Here is a 24,394-nt window from a genome sequence, read left to right as displayed (position 1 = left end):
CCTTCTGGCTGTCCCATGGCAAGAGCAACAATCCTAGCTCTATAAACCTCCACTATTTCTGGAGGTGTTTAATTAACTTTCATTTCTTTTAAGATTAAAGTTGGTGTGCTGGGAGCCCCCAGGAGTTGGGCTGGGAGTCAGAAGAACTCACGGAGTCTATGAGATTTTTGCTCCTGGCCTCAGTATTCTCATCTGTAAAATGAGGAGACTGGAACATCTCTAAGACTCTGCCCGTCTCCAACGTCTTCTACTCCTAGGAAACTATGGATATGGGCTTGACTGCCTGTCATGTTTATTAAATGAGCTATTCAGTGCTTCTTTTCCCTTTTAAATGCAATGTACTGACAATGCATTCTATATTCAGCAAGCAGTACATGAGTGTTCCAAAATGTAATATATTAAATTGACAACCTATTCTTCTCTTGGAGTAACATCTCTGTGCCCCCCAGTACATAATTAGCTTTAATCTATGATAATTGCCTGCTGTTAATAAGACTGAGTATGTCTACTGAATTCTCTTTTTGGCATCCATGGCCTATAATTATACCTAATGTGCAACTAATGATACCTAGTTGCAAGCTTCAAACCCAATAGGTTCCTCATAATTATTCATTCCCTAACAGATCACAAAACTATCAGTCTTCCACTAGTTTTCTCCATGACCCTGGTCAGATCACTTAACCTTTGTGAGTCTGTTTCCTCTTCTGGAAATTGAATAGGTTTGACTGAAACAGGGGTTTTCAAAATTGTTCAGACTAACAGGGCTGGGAGTTCTTTGGGATTCCTTCTTTGATCTCTAAAATTTTGCAGTTTTTATATGTACCAACTAAACTCAAAAAGGGAAATCAATATATGTATATAGTGTGCAATAGTTTAAAAATCTTCATATACCCAGAGACAAAAAGCGAGTTTTATTATCTTACAGACACTGCCTAAAGAAATACCAAATTTTATATCCACAACTTTGCTGGGAGCATCAAACTATCTAAGAAACAATAAACCTCATAAAATTTCCACCGACTACCAGAAAATGTTCTATGAAATGAAGTAAAGGTAATGCTGCTACTACATCTAATAAAGTGTTCTAGGTGTTTTTAGGAATTAACTATTATTAACAAATTGTCATCAGTTCAAGAGACAAAGGTGTTAACATCAATATCATAAAGGAAAAAACAACAAATTAGCACATAGACCAGCTATGTTCTCACAATCGGTCTCTTCAACTGCTTCACTTGAGGTGGAAAGAAGTAAAGACACCAGCATATTATTTTCTTCAGCTACCTCTCTTTCTTGCTAGGAACAAATAGATATTTATTTCCAGGAATATATCAAAATCATGATGGTTTTTCAAGACCTATATTCAGTTTGCCCACAGAATGACTACAAATTATTTACATCTGTATTGTGTTTTAAGAGGAAAAACAAAACACAACAAAACAAAACAAAACAAAACAAAACAAATTAACATCTTTCTCTTACCCAGTCATGTTTTTGACAGCTTTGGGGCCTACATTAATAAGTTCATCAAGACTTGCTTTACTGCTAAAACAAAATAAAATAAAAGGTCAAATTCAGCTGGAAACCAGCAAATTTTATGACTGACATTTTTTCTTTTGACACATGTAAATCATACAATGGGATCCTAGATAAAAGTAACAAGTTTACTGAGTTTCTACTTCCCAAAGTTTTTAAAATCCTCAAAACAACCCACTGAGGTAGATATCACCATCTTCCCTTTACAAATAAAGAAACCGAGCTTCCTGGAAGGTAGGGCACTCTTTGGGGGCAGGTAGGAAGAAGTGATTAAGAATGAACCAGTTTTTAAACCATAGCAACTGGACCCCAAACCTCACGCTCCTTCCCACTATCATCCTTTCTCTCTGTCCACAGTAACTGCTTACATCTCCACCATGCTCTTCACCAACATCATCACAGTAATCCTGAGAGGGAGCTTGGACTTATTCTGGTATGCACTTCTTGACTTTTGACCCCATATACAATGAGTCTTAACTTCCCAAGAAGACAGAAATATATTCAATGTCATCCAAAAATATTCTAGTATAAGAATATTATAAGAATAGTATAGGAATGTTATGCCACCAACTTTCTCGAGTCATTTAAAAATCAATCTTTGGGTTTGTGAAAGAGTAGAAAGCCAATATTCTTTGTTTTATCCGGCTTTATGAATTTACAATTAATTTACTGTGAATTTACAGTAATGATCTAGTTATGCTATTATTGTGTCAAAACGAATTTCTCAAATGGTAATTATGAAGAATTTGCTTCAATACTATAATAAAGTAAATTGAAACAATGAAAAAAGAAGAGCCTATCCAACACCACTACATATCAATAAATCAATTTGTTCTCATTTTTTTTCATGTCCTCTTTCAGAATGCCTTTAGCCAAATGATTAATCTTATTTTTCGGCAGAAATTGGAAACTTGCTCAAAAGTCTCAATAATCTTGGTAAAACCTACCTTGTGTATGCTGAGGGAATGAGTTTGGATCCTAAAAAAATGTTGCAAGTTGCAATAGGTGGTAAAATCAACTAAAATCAATAATAACGTGTACATTTTTTTCAACTTGAATATTAAATTAAATAATTGTTGCCAATTTAAAACTTCATCATTACTTGAATTCTTTTTAGCCCAATGTAAAAGCAGGTGGCTATGAATTCATTTCTTACACAATTATGTACATATGAGAATTTAATTTAGTTTTATTCTTGTTTCTTTCAAGACAACCCCAAATTTAAATTACTCTTGAGCTTTTGACTTTCCACATTATATTTGGTAGCAGAATTAGCATTTAGGATATTTTGGGAGGTTGTAACAAACAAAAGAAGAATATAAACATATAAGATTTATCATTTCCATGTGTTCCCCATTTCCATCCCCTCCAAAAACAACAAAAACGAAAGCAAGCAAGCAAAACAACATAACCTAGGACTTTTAAAAAACAGAGTTACTTCCTGATTTAAGGTATGCAGGTAATACATATAACGTGAATCTGTAACATTGAGGCTACTCTAAGATATTAATTAAATCACTTCAGAATTGCACTTCATGTAGTGCTAAATCAGAACAAGCAAGACTTCAGATTACATAAATTGCTTTTATTCTAAACACTCAAATGAATAATCATAGCTCTAAAGACACATTATTATAACAATGGGCTTTCATACCAACATTAACACCAAAAGCCTAAACAAGAAGGTTAATGTGGTATACCTTATTATTGTACAATATGCTATATACCCTGAAGAGAAAAAAAGGCCAGAAATGTTTGTATCATTTAATTAATCTTTCCAATTAACTCATAAACTAATTTAATCACACACAGGCCCTTTCATGTAAATGATTGCAACGTATTATGTGGACCTATTATACTGAAATAGAATTATGTTGAAATCCCAAGCACAATCGCATACTGATAAGAGACATTATAAGAAATTCTCTATCCTCCATTAAAGCTCACGGCCTGGGAGCCCTGAGCAAGGACCTGAACACCAGGTTTCTAACACAGCTGTTGATTTTTGGTCCCATCACTGGCTGTCTCCATGGTGGGACAATGAGTTTTATTACATTTTTTAAAGTTAAACAGAAAAACACAGAGGTATAGAAGAGTTCCATGAACCTCACCTTTGGTTAGTTCTGTTTGTTTCAGGAGCCACTTTGATGAGACTGTCAAGACTGTGGCCCCTTTAAAACATGGAAGAAGTGATCAGATCAGTGGTTGATTTATATCATGTGGTTGCAAATATTTGTTAAAACTGAGAACCATTTTATATTGTAAAAATATTTTATTGTAAAATATTTATAAATATAGAGTTCATCTCAAAGGATTGGAATTTTCAGTCTTATGAATATATATATTTGGACATAACTACAGCTGCATAGAAGTAATAAAAAATAATCAGTGGTTTTAGAAAATTCATGATATGCCAGGCACTGTTCAAGTGATTCACAGGATTTATATAATTTAATCAATCATCCAATATAGGAAGTATTATCATCCCATGTTCACAAAGGGAAAAACTGAGACACAGACACAGAAAGATTAAGTGAAAGTGAAGTAATATAACTCAAGAGTCAGATTCCATGATACCAACTTTCCATGATACCATGATTCCATGATACCAACCATTGTACTGGAACTTAGTAATTGAATTAGCATTGGAGTGACGAGACAGCACCTGGTCCAATTTCCTTACTGTGAGGACAAGAAAACTGAAGCCCAAATAGAAGTGACCAACTACATTTCACACGGTTAGTGAGGGCAGAGCCAGACCTAGATCCAAATCTATAGTCTCCCATTTAGTTCTATTTCACCTCTTCTATGCCATCCTCTGCTTAAGAAAAATATACAAATTGGGACGCCTGGGTAGCTAAGTCAGTTAAGCATCCAACTCTTGATTTCGGCTGAGTTCATGATCTCACAGTGGGTCGTGAGATTGAGCCCCACGTCAGGCTCTGCGCTGGCAGCTTGGAACCTGCTTGGAATGCTCTCTTTCCCTCTCTCTCTGCCCCTCCCCCACTCATGTGCGCGTGCGCACACACACACATGTTCTCTCTCTCAAAATAAATAAACTTTAAAAAAAAGAAAAGAAAAATAAAACAATAAAGTGTCTTGTCTATTCTTGGAAATCAACTGTGCATCTAACTAATCAAAGTTACCTCGATTATATTAAAACTTAACCATTTTAACATTAAAAGTTAACCATTTTATTATTTTTTTTAATATATGAAATTTATTGTCAAATTGGTTTCCATAAAACACCCAGTGCTCATCCCAAAAGATGCCCTCTTCAATGCCCATCACCTACCCTTCCCTCCCTCCCACCCCCCCCCCCCCCATCAACCCTCAGTTTGTTTTCAGTTTTTAAGAGTCTTTCATGCTTTGGCTCTCTCCCACTCTAACCTCATTTTTTTTTCCTTCCCCTCCCCCATGGGTTTCTGTTAAGTTTCTCAGGATCCACATAAGAGTGAAAACATATGGTATCTGTCTGTCTCTGTATGGATTATTTCACTTAGCATCACACCCTCCAGTTCCATCCACGTTGCTACAAAGGGCCATATTTCCTTCTTTCTCATTGCCACGTAGTACTCCATTGTGTATATAAACCACAATGTCTTTATCCATTCATCAGTTGATGGACATTTAGGCTTTTTCCAAAATTTGGCTATTCTTGAGAGTGATAAACATTGGGGTACAAGTGCTCCTATGCATCAGTACTCCTGTATCCCTTGGGTAAATTCCTAGCAGTGCTATTGCTGGGTCATAGGGTAGGTCTATTTTTAATTTTTTGAGGAACCTCCACACTGCTTTCCAGAGTGGCTGCACCAATTTGCATTCCCACCAACAGTGCAAGAGGGTTCCCATTTCTCCACATCCTCGCCTGCATCTATAGTCTCCTGATTTGCTCATTTTGGCCACTCTGACTGGCGTGAGGTGATATCTCAGTGTAGTTTTGATTTGTATTTCCCTGATGAGGAGCGACGTTGAGCATCTTTTCATGTGCCTGTTGGCCATCCGGATGTCTTCTTTAGAGAAGTGTCTATTCATGTTTTCTGCCCATTTCTTCACTGGATTATTTGTTTTTCGGGTGTGGAGTTTGGTGAGCTCTTTATAGATTTTGGATACTAGTCCTTTGTCCAATATGTCATTTAAAGATATCTTTTCCCATTCTGTTGGTTGCCTTTTAGTTTTGTTGATTGTTTCCTTTGCTGCGCAGAAGCTTTTTATCTTCATGAGGTCCCAATAGTTCATTTTTGCTTTTAATTCCCTTGCCTTTGGGGATGTGTCAAGTAAGAAATTGCTGCAGCTGAGGTCAGAGAGGTCGTTTCCTGCTTTCTCCTCTAGGGTTTTGATGGTTTCCTGTCTCACATTCAGGTCCTTTATCCATTTTGAGTTTATTTTTGTGAATGGTGTAAGAAAGTGGTCTAGTTTCATTCTTCTGCATATTGCTGTCCAGTTCTCCCAGCACCATTTGTTAAAGAGACTTTTTTCCATTGGATATTCTTTCCTGCTTTGTCAAAGATGAGTTGCCCATACTTTTGTGGGTCTAGTTCTGGGGTTTCTATTCTATTCCATTGGTCTATGTGTCTGTTTTTGTGCCAATACCATGCTGTCTTGATGATTACAGCTTTGTAGTAGAGGCTAAAGTCTGGGATTTTGATGCCTCCTGCTTTGGTCTTCTTCAAAATTACTTTGGCTATTCGGGGTCTTTTGTGGTTCCATATGAATTTTAAGATTGCTTGTTCTAGCTTCAAGAAGAATGCTGGTGCAATTTTGATTGGGATTGCATTGAATGTGTAGATAGCTTTGGGTAGTATTGACATTTTAACAATATTTATTCTTCCAACCCATGAGCACGGAATGTTTTTCCATTTCTTTATATCTTCTTCAGTTTCCTTCATAAGCTTCCTATAGTTTTCAGCATACAGATCTTTTACATCTTTGGTTAGATTTATTCCTAGGTATTTTATGCTTCTTGGTGCAATTGTGAATGGGATCAGTTCCTTTATTTGTCTTTCTGTTGCTTCATTATTAGTGTATAAGAATGCAACTCATTTCTGTACATTAATTTTGTATCCTGCGACTTTGCTGAATTCATGTATCAGTTCTAGCAGACTTTTGGTGGAGTCTATCAGGTTTTCCATGTATAATATGATGGTATCTGCAAAAAGTGAAAGCTTGACTTCATCTTTGCCAATTTTGATGCCTTTGATTTCCTTTTGTTGTCTGATTGCTGATGCTAGCACTTCCAACACTATGTTAAACAACAGCGGTGAGAGTGGACATCCCCGTCGTATTCCTGATCTCAGGGGGAAAGCTCTCAGTTTTTCCCCATTGAGGATGATATTAGCTGTGGGCTTTTCATAAATGGCTCTTATGATGTTTAAGTATGTTCCTTCTATCCCGACTTTCTCGAGGGTTTTTATTAAGAAAGGATGCTGAATTTTGTCAAATGCTTTTTCTGCATCGATTGACAGGATCATATGGTTCTTATCTTTTCTTTTATTAATGTGATGTATCATGTTGATTGATTTGCGAATGTTGAACGAGCCCTGCAGCCCATGAATGAATCCCACTTGATCATGGTGAATAATTCTTTTTATATATGCTGTTGAATTCGATTTGCTAGTATATTGTTGAGAATTTTAGCATCCATATTCATCAGGGATATTGGCCTGTAGTTCTCTTTTTTTACTGGGTCTCTGTCTGGTTTGGGAATCAAAGTAATGCTGGCTTCATAGAATGAGTCTGGAAGTTTTCCTTCCCTTTCTATTTTTTGGAATAGCTTGAGAAGGATAGGTATTATCTCCGCTTTAAATGGCCGGTAGAATTCCCCAGGGAAGCCACCTGGTCCTGGACTCTTATTTGTTGGGAAATTTTTGATAACTGATTCAATTTCTTTGCTGGTTATGGGTCTGTTCAAGCTTTCTATTTCCTCCTGTTTAAGTTTTGGAAGTGTGTGGGTGTTTGGGAATTTGTCCATTTCTTCCAGGTTGTCCAGTTTGTTGGCATATAATTTTTCATAGTATTCCCTGATCATTGCTTGTATTTCTGAGGGATTGGTTGTAATAATTCCATTTTCATTCATGATTTTATCTATTTGGGTCATCTCCCTTTTCTTTTTGAGAAGCCTGGCTAGAGGTTTATCAATTTTGTTTATTTTTTCAAAAAAAACAACTCTTGGTTTCATTGATCTGCTCTACAGTTTTTTTTTTTTAAGATTCTATATTGTTTATTTCTGCTCTGATCTTTATTATTTCTCTTCTTCTGCTGGGTTTAGGGTGTCTTTGCTGCTCTGCTTCTATTTCCTTTAGGTGTGCTGTTAGATTTTGTATTTGGGATTTTTCTTGTTTCTGGCGATAGGCCTGGATTGCAATGTATTTTCCTCTCAGGACTGCCTTCGCTGCATCCCAAAGCGTTTGGATTGTTGTATTTTCATTTTCATTTGTTTCCATATATTTTTAAATTTCTTCTCTAATTGCCTGGTTGACCCACTCATTCTTTAGTAGGGTGTTTTTTAACCTCCATGCTTTTGGAGGTTTTCCAGACTTTTTCCTGTGGTTGATTTCAAGCTTCATAGCATTGTGGTCCGAAAGTATGCATGGTATGATCTCAATTCTTGTATACTTATGAAGGGCTGTTTTGTGACCCAGTATGTGATCTATCTTGGAGAATGTTCCATGTGCACTCGAGAAGAAAGTATCTTCTGTTGCTTTGGGATGCAGAGTTCTAAATATATCTGTCAAGTCCATCTGATCCAATGTATCATTCAGGGCCCTTGTTTCTTTATTGATCATGTGTCTAGATGATCTTTCCATTGTTGTAAGTGGGATATTAAAGTTCCTTGCAATTACCACATTCTTGTCAATAAGGTTGCTTATGTTTGTGAGTAATTGTTTTATATATTTAGGGACTCCCGTATTCGGCACATAGACATTTATTTAGTTCTTGATGGATAGACCCTGTAATTATTATATAATGTCCTTCTTTATCTCTTGTTACAGCCTTTAATTTAAATTCTGGTTTGTCTGATATAAGTATGGCTACTCCAGCTCTCCTTTGACTTCCAGTAGCATGATAAATAGTTCTCCATCCCCTCATTTTCAATCTGAAGGTGTCCTCAGGTCTAAAATGAGTCTCTTGTAGACAGCAAATAGATGGGTCTTGTTTTTTTTTATCCATTCTGATACCCTATGTCTTTTGGTTGGTGCATTTAGTCCATTTACATTCAGTGTTATTATAGAAAGATATGGGTTTAGAGTCATTGTGATGTCTGTAGGTTTCATGCTTGTAGCGATGTCTCTGGTACTTTGTCTCACAGAATCCCCCTTACGATCTCTCGTAGGGCTGGTTTAGTGGTGACAGATTCCTTCAGTTTTTGTTTGTTTGGGAAGACCTTTATTTCTCCTTCTATTCTAAATGACAGATTTGCTGGATAAAGGATTCTCGGCTGCATATTTTTTCTGTTCAACACATTGAAGATTTCCTGCCATTCCTTTCTGGCCTGCCAAGTTTCAGTAGAGAGATCCATCACGAGTCTTATCGGTCTCCCTTTATATGTTAGAGCACGTTTATCCCTTGCTGCTTTCAGAATTTTCTCTTTATCCTTGTATTTTGCCAGTTTCACTATGGTATGTCGTGCAGAAGATCGATTCAAGTTACGTCTGAAGGGAGTTCTCTGTGCCTCTTGGATTTCAATGCCTTTTTCCTTCCCCAGTTCAGGGAAGTTCTCAGCTATTATTTCTTCAAGTACACCTTCAGCACCTTTCCCTCTCTCTTCCTCCTCTGGAATACCAATTTTGCGTAGATTATTTCTCTTTAGTGCATCACTTAGTTCTCTAATTTTCCCCTCATACTCCTGGATTTTTTATCTCTCTTTTTCTCAGCTTCTTCTTTTTCCATAATTTTATCTTCTAGTTTACCTATTCTCTAGTTAACCATTTTAGACATGAGGTCAGGGAGGTCACATTCTTTTTTTTTTTTTTAATTTTTTTTAATGTTTATTTATTTTTGAGACAGAGAGAGACAGAGCATGAACGGGGGGAGGGTCAGAGAGAGAGGGAGACACAGAATTCCAGAATCCGAAGCAGGCTCCAGGCTCTGAGCTGTCAGCACAGAGCCCGATGCGAGGCTCGAACTCACGGACCATAAGATCATGACCTGAGCCGAAGTTGGACGCTTAACCGACTGAGCCACCCAGGCGCCCTGGGAGGTCACATTCTTAAACTATCATTGACCTCAGTGTCAGTCTCTTAAAATATTAATTTAATTATCTTTTCAAGCATTGATATGTGTGAAACCAAAAAAAAAAAAAACATATTAAAACTTACCCTTGCATACTTTTTCCTGTTCTCGGAACCACTTTGATGAGGTTATCAAGATCTTTGGAACTTAAACAAAAAAAATGATTAGTAAAAATGGAATTAAATCAACTAAGTATTTATTTAAAAGATATATGTACTCAAGATGAATTTTTCTATTAAGTTTTAAGAGAAATCAATACCAGTCTATGTCCTTAATTTTAAAGAGTACAATTTTGACTTCTATATAGATCATTGATATACTGGCTCAGAATCTTATTTACCCCCAAAATAAAACCATAATATCAGGGCAATATTGAGTTTTTAAAAAATCAATCAGGAACAATATAATGATTTGCAAAAACTTTCACACACCTCCTAAGTATTTAATCCAACACTGTAGCTGTTACTTAACTATGTTTTGGTAATAATTTCCATTTTTGGTGCTTTCTTGCTTTAAAGGGATTTTATATCCATTATGTCATTTGATCCTTCAACAATCAAATGACAAAGGTAGAACAGACATGACCCTCATTTTATGACTAAAGAAGCCTCAGCTCAGAGTGTTCAAGGGACTTGCTCAAAGGCACCCAGCTGGGAAGTAATGGATTTCAGACTTGCTGATTCCAATGCAAAGATTTTTCCACATAGCTTCTCTGATGAGGGCCACAAATTGATGCAGTCAGGGAAGGAAGAAAGATAAGACATAATCTTCACCCTGCATTACTTCTGTTTACTTCAGGGGTCACGTTGATGAGATTGTCAAGGCTCTGGCCCCTTTAAAACATTGAACAAATGGTGAGGTTAGTGATAGATTAACACCAAATGATGAAAACTATTTATTAAAACTCAGAAACTTTATTAACTTTTACTGAGATCATGCCAAAGAATGGAATAATGTTAAAGTTGACTATGTAGGTATTTATACATCTCTGAGATTCAGTGAGACAATATTTTAATCTTGGCCACTTTAGGCCAGTCACAAATACTGCACTGGAACTCTGTCTCTACTGTGATTCGTTTAATGTCATGCTCCTAACCTTTGCCAGGTGCGCTAAACATTTTCTAATAGTCTATATATGCATCTCATGGAACATTCCAGAAGGCACATCCTCTTAATATCAACTTCCAATATGCTGTGGGAATTTAAAATTAACCTTGAAGAATCCATATTTTGAAAAATTGACATTTATTAGTAGGTTTTCTATTCACAAGACTGGATGAAGATTAATATACCAGTTTGTTAAAGTCCGTGATACAGAACCTGGTATCTATCTGGCATTTATAACTATGTGTTAAAACTACAAATTTTGAGTAGTTGCATTGGCAACAAACAATAGGAAGATTAAAATCTATAGAGTTCTGAAATGTAAGATATATTTACTATAATAAAAAACCCCATGTAGTCATTAAAAACGTGTCAGTATTTTGTTGTTATCTTTTAACATTCTGTTTCTAATCTTAATGGAATTTTGCTTTTCTTATTGTTTCTGTTTTCCACATACGCAGCACAAGCCAATAGCCCTGTGACCTACAGAGGATGTCACATGGGTAAAGGACATCCGCAGAAGGTGCTTTTTAAAAATGTTTATTTATTTATTTCAAGAGAGAGAGAGAGAAAGAGGGAATATGCACAGGAAGGGTAGAGAGAGGGAGAGAATCCCAACCAGGGTCCATGCTGTCAGCGCAGAGCCCGATGTGGGGCTCAATCCTACGAACTGTGAGATCATGACTTGAGTCAAAATCAAGAGTTGGGAGTTTAACAAACTGAGCCACCCAGGCTCCTCTAAAGAAGGTACTTTTATACCCTGTTTCTCCATGCTCTGTGGCCCTACTAAGATTGTATCACAAAGTCTTTGAGGTTACATCTAAACAACATCACAGATACAGGTATTTTGAAGCAACTAGATGTTGACTTAAGATTTTACTTTTATCCAGATATCTGAGAATGTATATACCCAGGCTAAAAGCAGCAACAAAAAAAATGTGTGGACTTTTTTTCATGCAAAATGAAACAACCTGAAAGAACCAACTATTCTACCCCAGAACACCCCCTTTTTGATGTGTTGTTGTTTTTTTTTTACCTCTTGTTGATTTTTGCCTAAATGAAGTATGTGAGATTTAAATTCCAGAGTCAGAGAAAAAATATTCCAGGATTCTATTTTCACATTTGAGTACTCAAAGAAATAACACAACAGTAAGCATTACAACCGCTCCCTTGTAATACTTGTGTTGATTTTGGAGATAGCTTTGATTATATTGCCAAGAACTTGATCTCTTTAAACATATTAAATAAAACATATATCAATGAGGGTTTATTTAAATCTCAAAGTAAATAAAATCAATAAAGAAGAGTGTTCTAATTAATGCAGTAATTTAAAATAATATTTGGAGCTAAACTGTGTGAATCAATGCCCCATAGTGTACGCATCCTCAGTATTTATTCATCCCCTCAATCCACAAATAGTTATGGACACCTGTGAATAATACAGACATAGGCTTAGCCCTCATGAAGCTTCCATTCTAACTCAGGAAGAGGCAGGCAATATACAATCAAACATATAAATGAATGTCACAATTCTAAATAACAATACATGCTCTGAAGAAAATTAGAGAGTGCCTGGTGCCTGTGTTCTGGCACAGAACACAACTGGGGTTGGAGGAGGGGGTGGTCACAATTACATTTGGTGGTCAGAAATGACTTCTTTGAGAAAGTGACAATATGAGGGTAGAGCAGTCCCAAAATGGGAATAGCATATGCAGAAGTCTTAAAGCAGGAATGAGCCAGGAATACAAAAAAGATCAGTTTGGCTGGACTTTATTGAACAAGTGAAAGACAATTGCTAAGGGTTCGAATTGTATTCTACCTGAAATGGACAAATATTGTACTTTTTTAAATAAGAGAGGGAGCAGGATTTGGCTTTACTTTTAACAGATATACAGTGGTGCCTGGGTGGTTCAGTCAGTTAAGTGTCCAACTTCAGCTCAGGTCATGATCTCGTGGTTCATGAGTTCGAACCCCGTGTCTGGCTCTGTGCTGACAGCTCAGAGCCTGGAGCCTGCCTTGGGATTCTCTGTCTCCCTCTCTCTCTGTCCCTCCCCTGCTTGAGCACTCTCTCTTTCTCTCTCTCTCTCTCTCTCTCTCTCTCTCTCTCTCTCTCTTTCTCTTTCTCTCAAAAACAAATAAACAAAAAAAAGTTAGGGGCACCTTGGTGGCTCAGTCAGTTGAGCGTCTGACTTCAGTTCAGGTCATGATCTCACGGTTCGTGAGTTTGAGCTCTGCATCAGGCTTTGTGCTGACAGCTCAGAGCCTGGAGCCTGTTTCAGATTCTGTGTCTGCCTCTCTCTCTGCCCTTCCCCCACTCACACTCTGTCTCTGTCTCTCAAAAATAAATAAACATTAAAAGATTTTTTTACGTTAAGAAAATAAAAGACCTACAGAACTTAATTATGCGTAGTAAAAGAAAAAGACAACTACTGTCCCTAAAAGCTCTCAGCAAGCACAAACACACACTGTGCATACTCCCAAGCATTGCACATGGGTGCACACACATACACATCCATGTACATATGTACTCATATACATACAAAAGCATAGATATACAGGTATCCATGTATACACAGCATGCGTGCATTGTTATGCAATCACACACAGTTGCGTTTGCAAAAACATGCACATACTCATATGCATGTGGACTGGTGTACATACAAAGGTGCAATTGTACATATATGCACATTCATGCAAACACAAGCACACACACATAAAACATTTATTTGCCTGTAGACACATATAGGCATGCACATAGTCACACACCAACATATGAAAAACAAGAGGTGACTATTTGATATACTCTTTTAAATAAAAATTAGCATGGAAGTCATGGATTTTTCTTAGAAAATCAAAGTAAATTAAATATTTGAACAGTATCTGAATCATTAAGAAAACATAATTCACCTGAATCTTTATCTTTGCTCACAATTTCTTGCAGCTACTATGGGCCAGGCAGGATAATGTTATGATCCCTATTTTGTGGATAAGTAAACTGAAGCATGAGAACTAGCAAATGACCAAGCCAGAATTTGAACCCAGGTCTTTAGGATTCCCTGCTCACATTCATTACCTTGAGTTACCTCCCTGAACCCCCATGTAGCCAAAGAAATCAATGCTTTCTTCTCAGTCTACTGGGTGCAAATACAAGTCTCGAACTCCCTGGGTTGCTGGACCATGTCATGTTGCTGAGAATAGCACACCAGCTTTTCAACTAGCTGAGTCCTTGCACTGCTAACTGGGCCTGCAGACATCAGTGACACATTTTAGAATCAACTAATAACATCATGTACTGAGTTAACTGAATGGAAAGAAGTTCAAAGGAAACCACATGGAATTATTTGGTGCACTGGTTTCAGCAACGTACCAACAAGCTCAGTTTCAAATATATTCCATCTGCTTTTTAAAAAATAAAAAGCAGGAGAATATAAGCTTTCCAGATTTACTTGAAAGTTAATGGGTAGGAAAACTCTTTTTTAAGTTTATTTATTTATATTTAGAGAGAGTGTGTGAGAGGGGGAGGGACAGGGAGAGAGAAGGAAAGAGAGCCCGACTCAGAGCTCAAACTCATGGAACTGTGAGATCATGACCTGAGCTGAAATAACCCAGACAGCCTTAGGAGAACAAAGTACACTTTGTTAAGCTCTTCATTTTTATACACTACACTACATAGATATATACATGCTACACACAAAAACACTATATATGTGCACACATTGTTTGCACATAAACACATCTACCTATATCCACACATACCACATACATATATTTACATGTAGTTATACTATATACACACACACATTTTGATGGTTAATTTCATATGTTAAGTTGGCTGGGCCACAGAAAGCCTACATATTGGATCAAATATTATTCTGGGTATGTCTGTGAGGGTGTTCGGGGATGAGATAAACATTTGAATCTGTAGACTGAGTAAAGCAAATGGTCCTCCCTAACATAGGGGCCATGACCCAATCAGTTGAGGATTAGAATGGAACAGAAAGACTGAGTTAGAATGGAGTTTTTCTGCCTGACTGACTGGCCTCAGACATCTCTTGGCATTGGAAGCTAAACCATCAGCTCTCCTGATTCTTAGGCATTTGGGTTTGGACTGGAACTATAAATCACTGGCTCTTCTAGGTATCCAGATTGCCAACTACAGAGCTTGGGACTTTTCAGCTTCCATAAGAGCATGAGCCAATTCCTTATCCTATTGCTTTTGTTTCTCTGGAGAACCCCCTTGAGTACACAGAAATACTCTTATACCCACACAATTATACATACACACTACTTATATACACACAAATACATTTATACACACACATGCAGTACTTACACATACACACACATACACACTTAAACACACACACACATACACACACACAGAAAGGAGTCATTTAACTCAATAAAGTCAAATTCCCATTTAATTTTGCAAAATCTGCCAGATAGTAAACTTTACCCATAAATTAAATGCAAAAGATCACTTCTGACTATCACTTGTATAAAACTGCTTAATATGATTTGTTTGGGGAAAAAGAGAGCTTGGTTTGAATTTCAATGCAGTCTCCTGACAAGCAGTCAGGATTCCGATGTGCTTATAAATGCCAAAGGAAGGGGAGGAAGTTTTACATGTCTTACCTCTTGATATTTTTATTTGTTTCAGGATTTGCTTTAATAAATCCATTGAAGTCTTGTTTTCTTTGAACAAAGAAATGAATTTTAATGCATGTTATTAAGTAAAACACTAGTCAAGTGAACAATGATTGGAGAAGTCATATAAGTCAGATAAAGTCCTAGACTGGATCAAGACAGGATATAGATTTCTACTTAACAAATCAGATATAATTGCTTATTCTGGTTTTAAATAATGAGAACAATATCAATAATAATATTTTAAAAGTTATAAGGAGAAGAATATATGTCTTCCTATAAACTGAACCATTTCCCCAATGCAAGCCTTTTAAAATATAATTAGGTTATGAGGAGTTACAAAGAGGAAAAAAAAAAAAAACAATACGTCACATGGTAGGAAAATGAATGAATCATTTCTCAGGGGTACACATGTGACCCTCACGGAAGAGCATTGACATTGAACGATATCAAAAGGGGATGACCTGAACTCAAAAGGATGACAGTGCACAGGGATGGCAGAGGATGGCAGAGGTGACGGGACTCAGTGCTGCTGCCATGTTGACAGAGCCCTGAAGAGGGGAAACCGTGGTGGAATTTCCAGTGGATACACCTGCCAGTCCCTCCCCTGGGTTGCCTTCAGAGACCATATCATCCTTAGAGAAGTTGATTTACAAGGGTTTTAGTCAAGCCTCCACTTTGGCTTTGCTATTTTGGAGATCTACCTTGAAAACGTTGTTAAGACTATGCTTCCTTTGGATACAAAGAAACAATTCAGTAATGCATCCATAAACCAAATCAAAGCCCTAAAATCTGGGATAAAGGGCAACTTAGTATCAAAAATTAGGACGGTTCTTCAAAAATTAAGTAATTTTATTAGGAACAGGAAGGGAAGGTCATGGGGCCCACTGCTACTGTCTCACTCCATGCTAATAAAATATGGTTATGAAGCTAAAATGCAAAATCATTTTATCATAAGATTGTCATTTACAGAAATCAAACTTAAAGACACTAATAATTCTTACCCAGTGGCATTTTCCCTTCCTTTGGGATTCACTTTGATAACATTATCCAGGTCTTTACCTCTTTAAAAAAAAAACATTTAGATCAGTTTCCAAGAATTCCCACAGTATTGCATATAACTAAGTATTCCATATTATTGGATGATTAATTGAAAACTTTTGGAGAAAATTATTATACAAGTATTAAATTCATTTTATTATGAAAATTGCCTATCAATAATATAGTTAAGTTAATCTCTGGGATTTTATATTGACCAAATGTAAATTTAGATAGAATCCATTGCAGACCCTCCAAAGTGAAAATCAGGGTGGTAGAGATCAGACACAGAAGACAGAGGGAAAACTCAAAGATGTGACCCCTTCAGTGTCACTGAGAAGATCACACAGCAAAATTTGGGGGAAATCAACCAAGATTCAGAAATCAAAACAGGTCTCATCCTCTCCTAGTCTTATCTGTCCTGGCATTCACTTGGATAATCATTTGGAGATCTTGATAACATTATCAAAAATATATGTCTTCCTATAGACATATATATATATGTCTCTGGGGGGAAGAAAAACACATGAAAATTTTGTGTCACTTAGGTTATGTTCAATTTTCTCTGATATCTGTATAAATGAGTGTCCCGGAAAGTGTATCAGATATTTCCAGGCCAAATGACCTAAAAAACTTGGATGTAATTATCCTTAGCTGATCTTTATTAACTCCCACGGCAGCACTTAGTTTAAATCAGTTTAGAAAAGCTTCCTAGCATACCTCTCACTTTGCAATTTTGTCCTTTATATTTCTTAATTTAAATACAAAACTTGGCTCATGTTTTAATTGTTTAAGAAAGTATAGAATAAGAGATTATGTAGCACATTTCCTGTACTTAGTTCAGTATAACTCAAACATGTGGTCCTATGGAAACAGATTCATCATATTCCTTTGCTTACTCTCTAATTGGCTTAAAGTACAACACTTCATCTGTGACAGAGGAAAGCATAACACTCCCACTTCAAATGACCTATGAAAAGCTAACTTGAAAAAAGAGAGCCCCAGCAAAGTAGGACCTGCACTTACCCTTTCTCATTTTTTTCAGTCCTCTGATTAACTTTAATAAGACTTCCAAGGCCTTGGTTTCTTCATAACATTGGAGCAGGGAGGAAGGCAGAGCAACAGAGAGGAGAGAGAGGAATTCAGTCTCTTATGGCAACAGAAGATTTCTCACAATAGGAGTAAGATGTTATCAGTACCTAAAGCCTCAGAAGTCTTTAGAACTGTTTAATGCAAGTGGCTCTTCTCATGCAAAATGCTGAAGAGATATGGTAACTTTTCTAATAGTAAGGTCCCAGTCATTACTCAGTTATGATTAAATCATTCTAACAGAGAATAATTTTTAATAAAACAATAAACATTCCTGCCATTTAGAACTGAGTTGTTGTGTTGATCATTTATGCAATGTTACAATTTTCAGGTTACTTTTATTACTATATATCATAGCCCTAGCGCCCAGTTTCAGTATAAGGAAGAGATCTGGATTCAAAGTCTAGTTCTGATTTTAACAAGATTGCAACCCTGTTATTTCACTTTTCTGCACCAAGTTCCCTCACTATAAGTAAAGGAATTAGACTATGCTATCTGCAGGTCTTTTTTTTTACTCTACTATTTTATTCTTCATATTCTCAAAAGACCTAATGGTCAAAGAGCCTGACCTGTGGGTTGAAGCCAAGTGATTGCAAGCTCTTTATTTTTTTTAACTTCTTTTGCAAGCTCTTTATTTTTTATTTTTAAAGTAAACTAAATGTTTTTAATTGAAATAGAGTTGACACACAGTGTTTACAATAGTTGCAGGTGTACAACATAGTGATTTGACAACTCTATACATGATACAATGCTCACCACAAGTATAGCTGCCATCCGTCATTATACAATCCTATTACAATACCATTGACCATATTCCATACACCATACCTTTTATCCTCATGACTTACTCATTCCATAACTGGAAGCCTGTATCTCCCACTCTCCTTCACCTATTTTGTCCATCCCCCCACTACCCTCCCCTCTGGCAACCATCAGTTCATGTATTTATGTATTTATGTATTCTCTGTATTTATGTGCCTATTTCTGCTTTTTCTTTGTTTGTTTCTTAGGTTTCACATATAAGTAAAATAATATGGTATTTATTTTTCTCTGTCTGACTTATTTTACTTAGCATAACTCCCTCTAGGTCCATCCACGTTGTCTCAAATGGCAAGATCTCATTTGTTTTTATGGCTAAGTAATATTCTAGTGTGTGTGTGTGTGTGTGTGTGTGTGTGTACACTACATTTTCTTTACCATTAAATAATTTTAAAAGCAAAAGTTCCCTTCAGGTCTCAGTTTGTGCTTTCTTTTTCCTTTGAGGGGTGACTGGTGGGAAGCTAACTTTAATATATTTGTTGATATATTGCTTTCTTTAAACATGAAAATCATTCAAATCAGGGGTGGAAATGAGACAGTCAACATTTTAAATCTAAACCCTTTGGAAGCCCTGGGTGGCTCAGTCTGTTAAGCATCCGACTTCTGCTCAGGTCATGATCTCACAGTTTATGGGTTTGAGCCCTGCATTGGGCTCTGTGCTGACAACTCAGAGCTTGGAGCCTGCTTCAGATTCTGTTTCCCTCTCTATCTGCCCCTCCCTGCTCGCTCTCTCTCTCCCTCTCTCTCTCTCGAAAATAAATAAACACTAAAAAAAATTAAGAAACAAAAAAGAGAAATAAATAAATAAATAAATAAATAAATCTAAACCCTTTGAAGATTTAGACATGTCATTTTTAGTAAAAAGTTCTCAGGTCTCATGTACCCTTGGAAAAGTAGAAATAACTCTATGATGTCTCCAGTGCTTTATATAAATTGACTACAAACAATAATAAACCTTTTCCATGCAAATCGCTTAAAGCTATTAGGGGATATCAAAGTTAATCCCTCTAAATCCCCCCAATTGCCCAGGTGTTTTCCTTTGCTATTTTCATCTGTCTCTGATTTCACCGTGATAAGACTATTGACATTTTAGTTTCTTTCAGTGTAAGAAAGAAGGCAGGGAGGAAGGGCGGGAAGAAGGAAAAATAAGGAAGGATGGATTCTCCCGGTCAGTGAGCTCAGTCATTCCTGCATCAAAAAGCCAGTTTCTCAGGATCCACATAAGAGTGAAACCATATGGTATCTGTCTTTCTCTGTATGGCTTATTTCACTTAGCATCACACTCTCCAGTTCCATCCATGTTGCTACAAAAGGCCATATTTCATTTTTTCTCATTGCCACGTAGTATTATTAGTTATCCCACATTATAAATCACATCTCTTTTCTTCTCTTTACCAGCCCGGAAATGATTTACTTGAGATGCTCATCCTAATTTTCTTATTTTCCACCACTTTCATGGACCCTTCCCAATTTCATTTTTTAAATATCGGAAATCACATCTTTTCCTATACAGCTCATATAACCATTCGCAGAGAATTGACTGTTTTCCCATTTCATCTGTTCTCCATGTGAAAAAAAAATTACCTGTAATAATACTTGTACAATTACATTATAATAATAGATTGCTAATAAGGATTCTGTATCTGTGAAATTCTTACTGCCAGCCCTTTTCATCACACAGACTTCAAGTGTTCTACATCAGAGAGGCTTCAGCATGTATTTGGCAAGATTGACTTGGAAAGCCAGAATACCATTCTGTGCACAGACTGGCACAGAGAGATGGCTTTAACAGATAATCGAGACAATAGAAATAATTATCATGTTAGGAAAGTAAATCTAAGAACTAACCAAGTACAAGGTAAACATCCAGTCTGGGGGAAAGACAGTAAAGATCTCATAAATTCTTACCTTTCATCATTCTTGACTATTGCGGGATTTTCTTTAATAAAACTGTCAGGAGTTCGGTTTCTTTTCACATAAAAAATAGTATCATAATGTAAGTCAATTTTCTAGTACATCAGTATCAGTGTAGAACTATAAATTAACCTCTTAAATGCTATCAGTGCAGTTACTAATCATTCCCTAACCCTTTTTATAATATAAAATAAGTAAAAGCAGGACTCTTGATCTTGAGATATTTATAAATATATCCATGATATACATATGAAGTGACTCAACCAAGATTCCAACTGAAAAGTGCCTTAGAACATCATAAAGACTTCAGTGATGAGAGGCTGTGCTCCCAGCATCAAAACATCTTATAGTAAATATGTTTATTTCATAAGCCAGTCCACTAGTTGTAACAGCCAGCTAGAGTTTTTTTTCATTTTTAGATACAAAAGGGAACTTGGAGATCATCTAGGTCATGCCCTTCATCTTGGGAGGAGGACACAGTGGTTCCAGAGGTTAAGTGACTTGCCCAGGGTCATCCAGACGGATGTTGGTGGCAGAGCCACCACCAAGATATCCACCCGTCTCCTCACCCCCATCCAGGGAGGGCCTGTTCCACCAGCCTGCCTTGTCTTGAGCCAGAGGCTGAACCCAGGATGGTATATAGTCTAGGACTCAATCAAAGAGGCCTGTAAGAGTCTCAGTCAAATCTTACCCTTTGTCATCTTTGTCTGTTCGGGCACTCGTAAAAATGAGATTTTCAAGGCTCTTGGCTCTGTAAACACAAAGAAACTCAAATAAAAAAGACTACATATTGAAATAAAATTTTGTGCTATCTTAAAAGGTCGGATACCATAAACATTCTTCACGAATTGCTCATTTACTCTTATTGAATGGAAGAGCAGAAATCCTTCTGGGCAATTATGTCTGAGCTTAATGTACAACACAGAGAGCACTACCCCATCTGCTAGTACATTTCCATGCCAGAGGATACAACTCCCTTCCAGCTAATGTCTGAAAGAACACAGCAAGGAATCTGGGAGACCATATTTTCAGGTTAGGGACAGCTGCACTTACCTTTTCTCTGTTTGATCTGCCTTAGGATTTGCTCTGAAGAGACCGTCAAGACCTTGATTTCTTTAAATGTATTAATAAAAAACCTTGTCAGTGGTAATAAGACATACTTAACTCTAAAGAAATATAGACCAGTTTATATTTCTATATAGAGGTCAGTTATAGACAGGAAATAGTAGCTGGTTGCAAACGATGAGGCACAATTCTTGAAATTGGTTTATTCCAAATAGGTATTTTCAAAGACTCAAAATTTAAATTGCAGTGGACCTTAGGGAAAAATACGATAGAAGATGCAAACTGGGGATCCACACATAGTAGATCCATGACATGTTGTTTGGATTCAGAGCATTTTGTTTAAAAAAAAAATTTTTTTAATGTTTATTTATTTTTGAAGGAGAGAGAGACTGAGTGTGAGTGGGGGAGGGGAAGAGAAAGAGGAAGACACAGAATCCAAAGCAGGCTCCAGGCTCTGAGCTGTCAGCACAGCGAGATCATGACCTGAGCCGAAGTCAGACGCTCAACCAACTGAGCCACCCAGGTGCCCCAAGAGCGTTTTGTTTTTAATGTGAGCCAATGTTTACAAAGATGGCCATGACACATCGAAACCTGGATTTTCAAGATATCCTGAGAATGGTCTGCAACACTGGGCCTGTCAGCAGCTGAGAAACAGCTGGAGTCCTTGGACAGGGCATTGCCCTATATTTCATACAGTCAGGTCCCTTCTGCCCTGGGAGGCCATGGAGTCTGTGATCCTTGATCTAATACCCTCTCTTTTTGTAAATGAATAAACTGAATAGAAGCAAACTTAAATGAGTTGATAGTCAATCATAAGATCATATTGTCATAACAGGGTATGAAAACCACATCTCTCTGAACAATGAGCTCCTTTGACATTTGCCTAGTTTCTCTTTTTCTCTGATTCCTACCCATTTAGTATGTTGGTGGGCAAAGGAACAGAGAGATAGCAAAAACTGCACTCACTTCCAACACAAACCTCAATTATTATAATTTTTAAAGTGAGCAATTATAAATGATTTAAAATTAAGGAGATAAAGTTAACCAAGATAATAAGTGGCTTTTGTAAAGCATAAAACTGAAAGCACTGAGTGACCAAACTAAACGCTGCCTGCATGCTAATATTTCAGGAAGAGAACTGTGGTTTTATATAACTGCCTCACTAAACAGAGTATGAAAATCAAAGACACCTTAATATTAGTCTCTTTAGATTGGAATAGCCTTTCATTGGTAGTGACGCCCGCAAGCTTTTTATTCAAGATTTGTAGGCCACTTTTAATTAGCCCCATATGTGGGTCCTTGTGCTCAAATACTAAAGAGACATAAGAAGTCACAATATGCAATTCAGTAATAGAACAAAAATTGGATGTTTTCAAATCTTACCTATTCAAGCTTTTGTTCATTTTGATGATATTATCCAATTCTTCACTTTTGGAAGAAAAACCAAAACAAAAAAAATCTCACATCAGTAAAAGCCTGTTCAGAGTCAAAGGGCCGGTCCGCCTTAAACCCCTGTTTTGGTTAGTTCTCTGGAATACAACACAGGCCCCACCTGTTTCCTCTATGAAAATCTTGTTTATCCTTCAAGGCTCTTTCAAATACCTTTCTCCAAGACATATTTCCCAGGCCTCCAAAGGAATAGAGTCCTCTACATTTTTGGAAACTTTGCTGCATTTTGTTTTTGTTCATCTCCTTTATGACACTTAGACTACAATATTTTGTAATGTAACAACTGCACACTTGTCTCATGATAATGTTTCTGCTCCTACATCTCTCTCTCTTTCACACACACACACACACACACACGCTCCACTTAAAATTTAGAACTGTATTTTACAGTGGATTCTCTTCAGTCTTTAATACCGTGTCCTTTATACAATAAATACTTAATACAGGTTTTTGACTGAATCAACAAATATATGTACATTGACTAGTTACAGATTCTATACATTTGCATAATGTACCTGTACAAAGTAGCTATCAGAAAACACCTGTTCATCCGTAAGTCTGGCTGCTTTCTTGAATTGTGCTCCTATCTCATTTCAAGTCCACTAAATTTGCTATCTTGTTTCTGCTTTTGAGAACTGCAACTTTCTGCCTGTTTCTTGAGGAACAAACAACCTCTTTAAGCTAAGCCCCTGGGTTCTAGAATATCCCTTAGAGCCACCTGAGCTCAGGTCTTTCCCCCAGGAAGGCAGCCTCAGTGGGTTTCTTGTTCCTGTTTGCTCCTCACAGCATGGTCTCTCTTCAATATTTCTGTCACCACTTTGCCTCCATTTCTCTTGCCTTCCAGTTTTAGATCACAAATCATGGTTTTTCCTTCTTCCTGCTCTAGAATCACACATTTTCCACACTTTCTCAATGTTCCTCTTGAGTCATCACTGGTACTGACCAGGAAGCCATGGGGCCAAGTAACTCGGTAGTTACATACTCAGGGTCCCATGTCAGGGGTACCTGGATCCCAATCCAGGATTCACCACTTACTGGTTGATGACTCTGGGTGTGTTACCTAATCTGTTGTTGCCTCAATTTTTCCATCTGTCCAACAATACAAATTGTACTCACCTGAGAAAAGAATCAATGAGCTAATAATGAGTATAAAGTTTGTAGCATGCTGTCTGGCAAGTCATAAACTTTCAATTAATTTTGGCCATTATAACAAACAGTTCCCAGTCTATTAAATTTTTCATTTAATAAATGCTTCCTATATTTATTTTTTAAACAGCTTTCAGAGACATCAAGACTTTGGCTCAGGCTAGAGAAGTATAGTTCTGAGTCATTCATGTGCTTTGAAGGTGCCTGGCACCACGCACTGCCAGAATAGCCACTGGGCAAGTCCTCTCAGTGACCCTAAAACATGTTACATTAGCAGCCATCACATAAATGAAACGTTTCAAATAATGTTACATATTCAGTGGTAGGATTGAAGGCTGAGGATAAATACTGAAATACA

At 37.0% G+C, this 24,394-nt stretch overlaps 1 protein-coding gene across 2 annotated transcripts in view; it reads right to left on the bottom strand.

Annotated features, from left to right (window-relative positions):
* The window catches only part of SCEL (sciellin), a 207,738-nt gene that overhangs the window by 30,578 nt on the left and 152,766 nt on the right, over positions 1-24,394 (bottom strand). For both annotated transcript variants that reach the window (XM_042928400.1, XM_042928407.1), the window contains 11 exons: positions 22,825-22,869; positions 21,430-21,489; positions 21,068-21,127; positions 20,371-20,430; positions 17,581-17,640; positions 16,521-16,580; positions 15,505-15,564; positions 10,539-10,598; positions 9,852-9,911; positions 3,645-3,704; positions 1,480-1,542 (listed from right to left, as the gene is read on the bottom strand). In XM_042928400.1, coding sequence (XP_042784334.1) covers positions 1,480-1,542; positions 3,645-3,704; positions 9,852-9,911; positions 10,539-10,598; positions 15,505-15,564; positions 16,521-16,580; positions 17,581-17,640; positions 20,371-20,430; positions 21,068-21,127; positions 21,430-21,489; positions 22,825-22,869 — 648 coding nt within the window. The remainder of the gene's footprint in view (positions 1-1,479; positions 1,543-3,644; positions 3,705-9,851; positions 9,912-10,538; positions 10,599-15,504; positions 15,565-16,520; positions 16,581-17,580; positions 17,641-20,370; positions 20,431-21,067; positions 21,128-21,429; positions 21,490-22,824; positions 22,870-24,394) is intronic.

This window comes from Panthera leo, chromosome A1 (assembly GCF_018350215.1).
Source record: "Panthera leo isolate Ple1 chromosome A1, P.leo_Ple1_pat1.1, whole genome shotgun sequence".
Taxonomy (NCBI): Eukaryota; Metazoa; Chordata; class Mammalia; order Carnivora; family Felidae; genus Panthera; species Panthera leo.
This window is presented reverse-complemented; position numbering and strand designations above follow the sequence as displayed.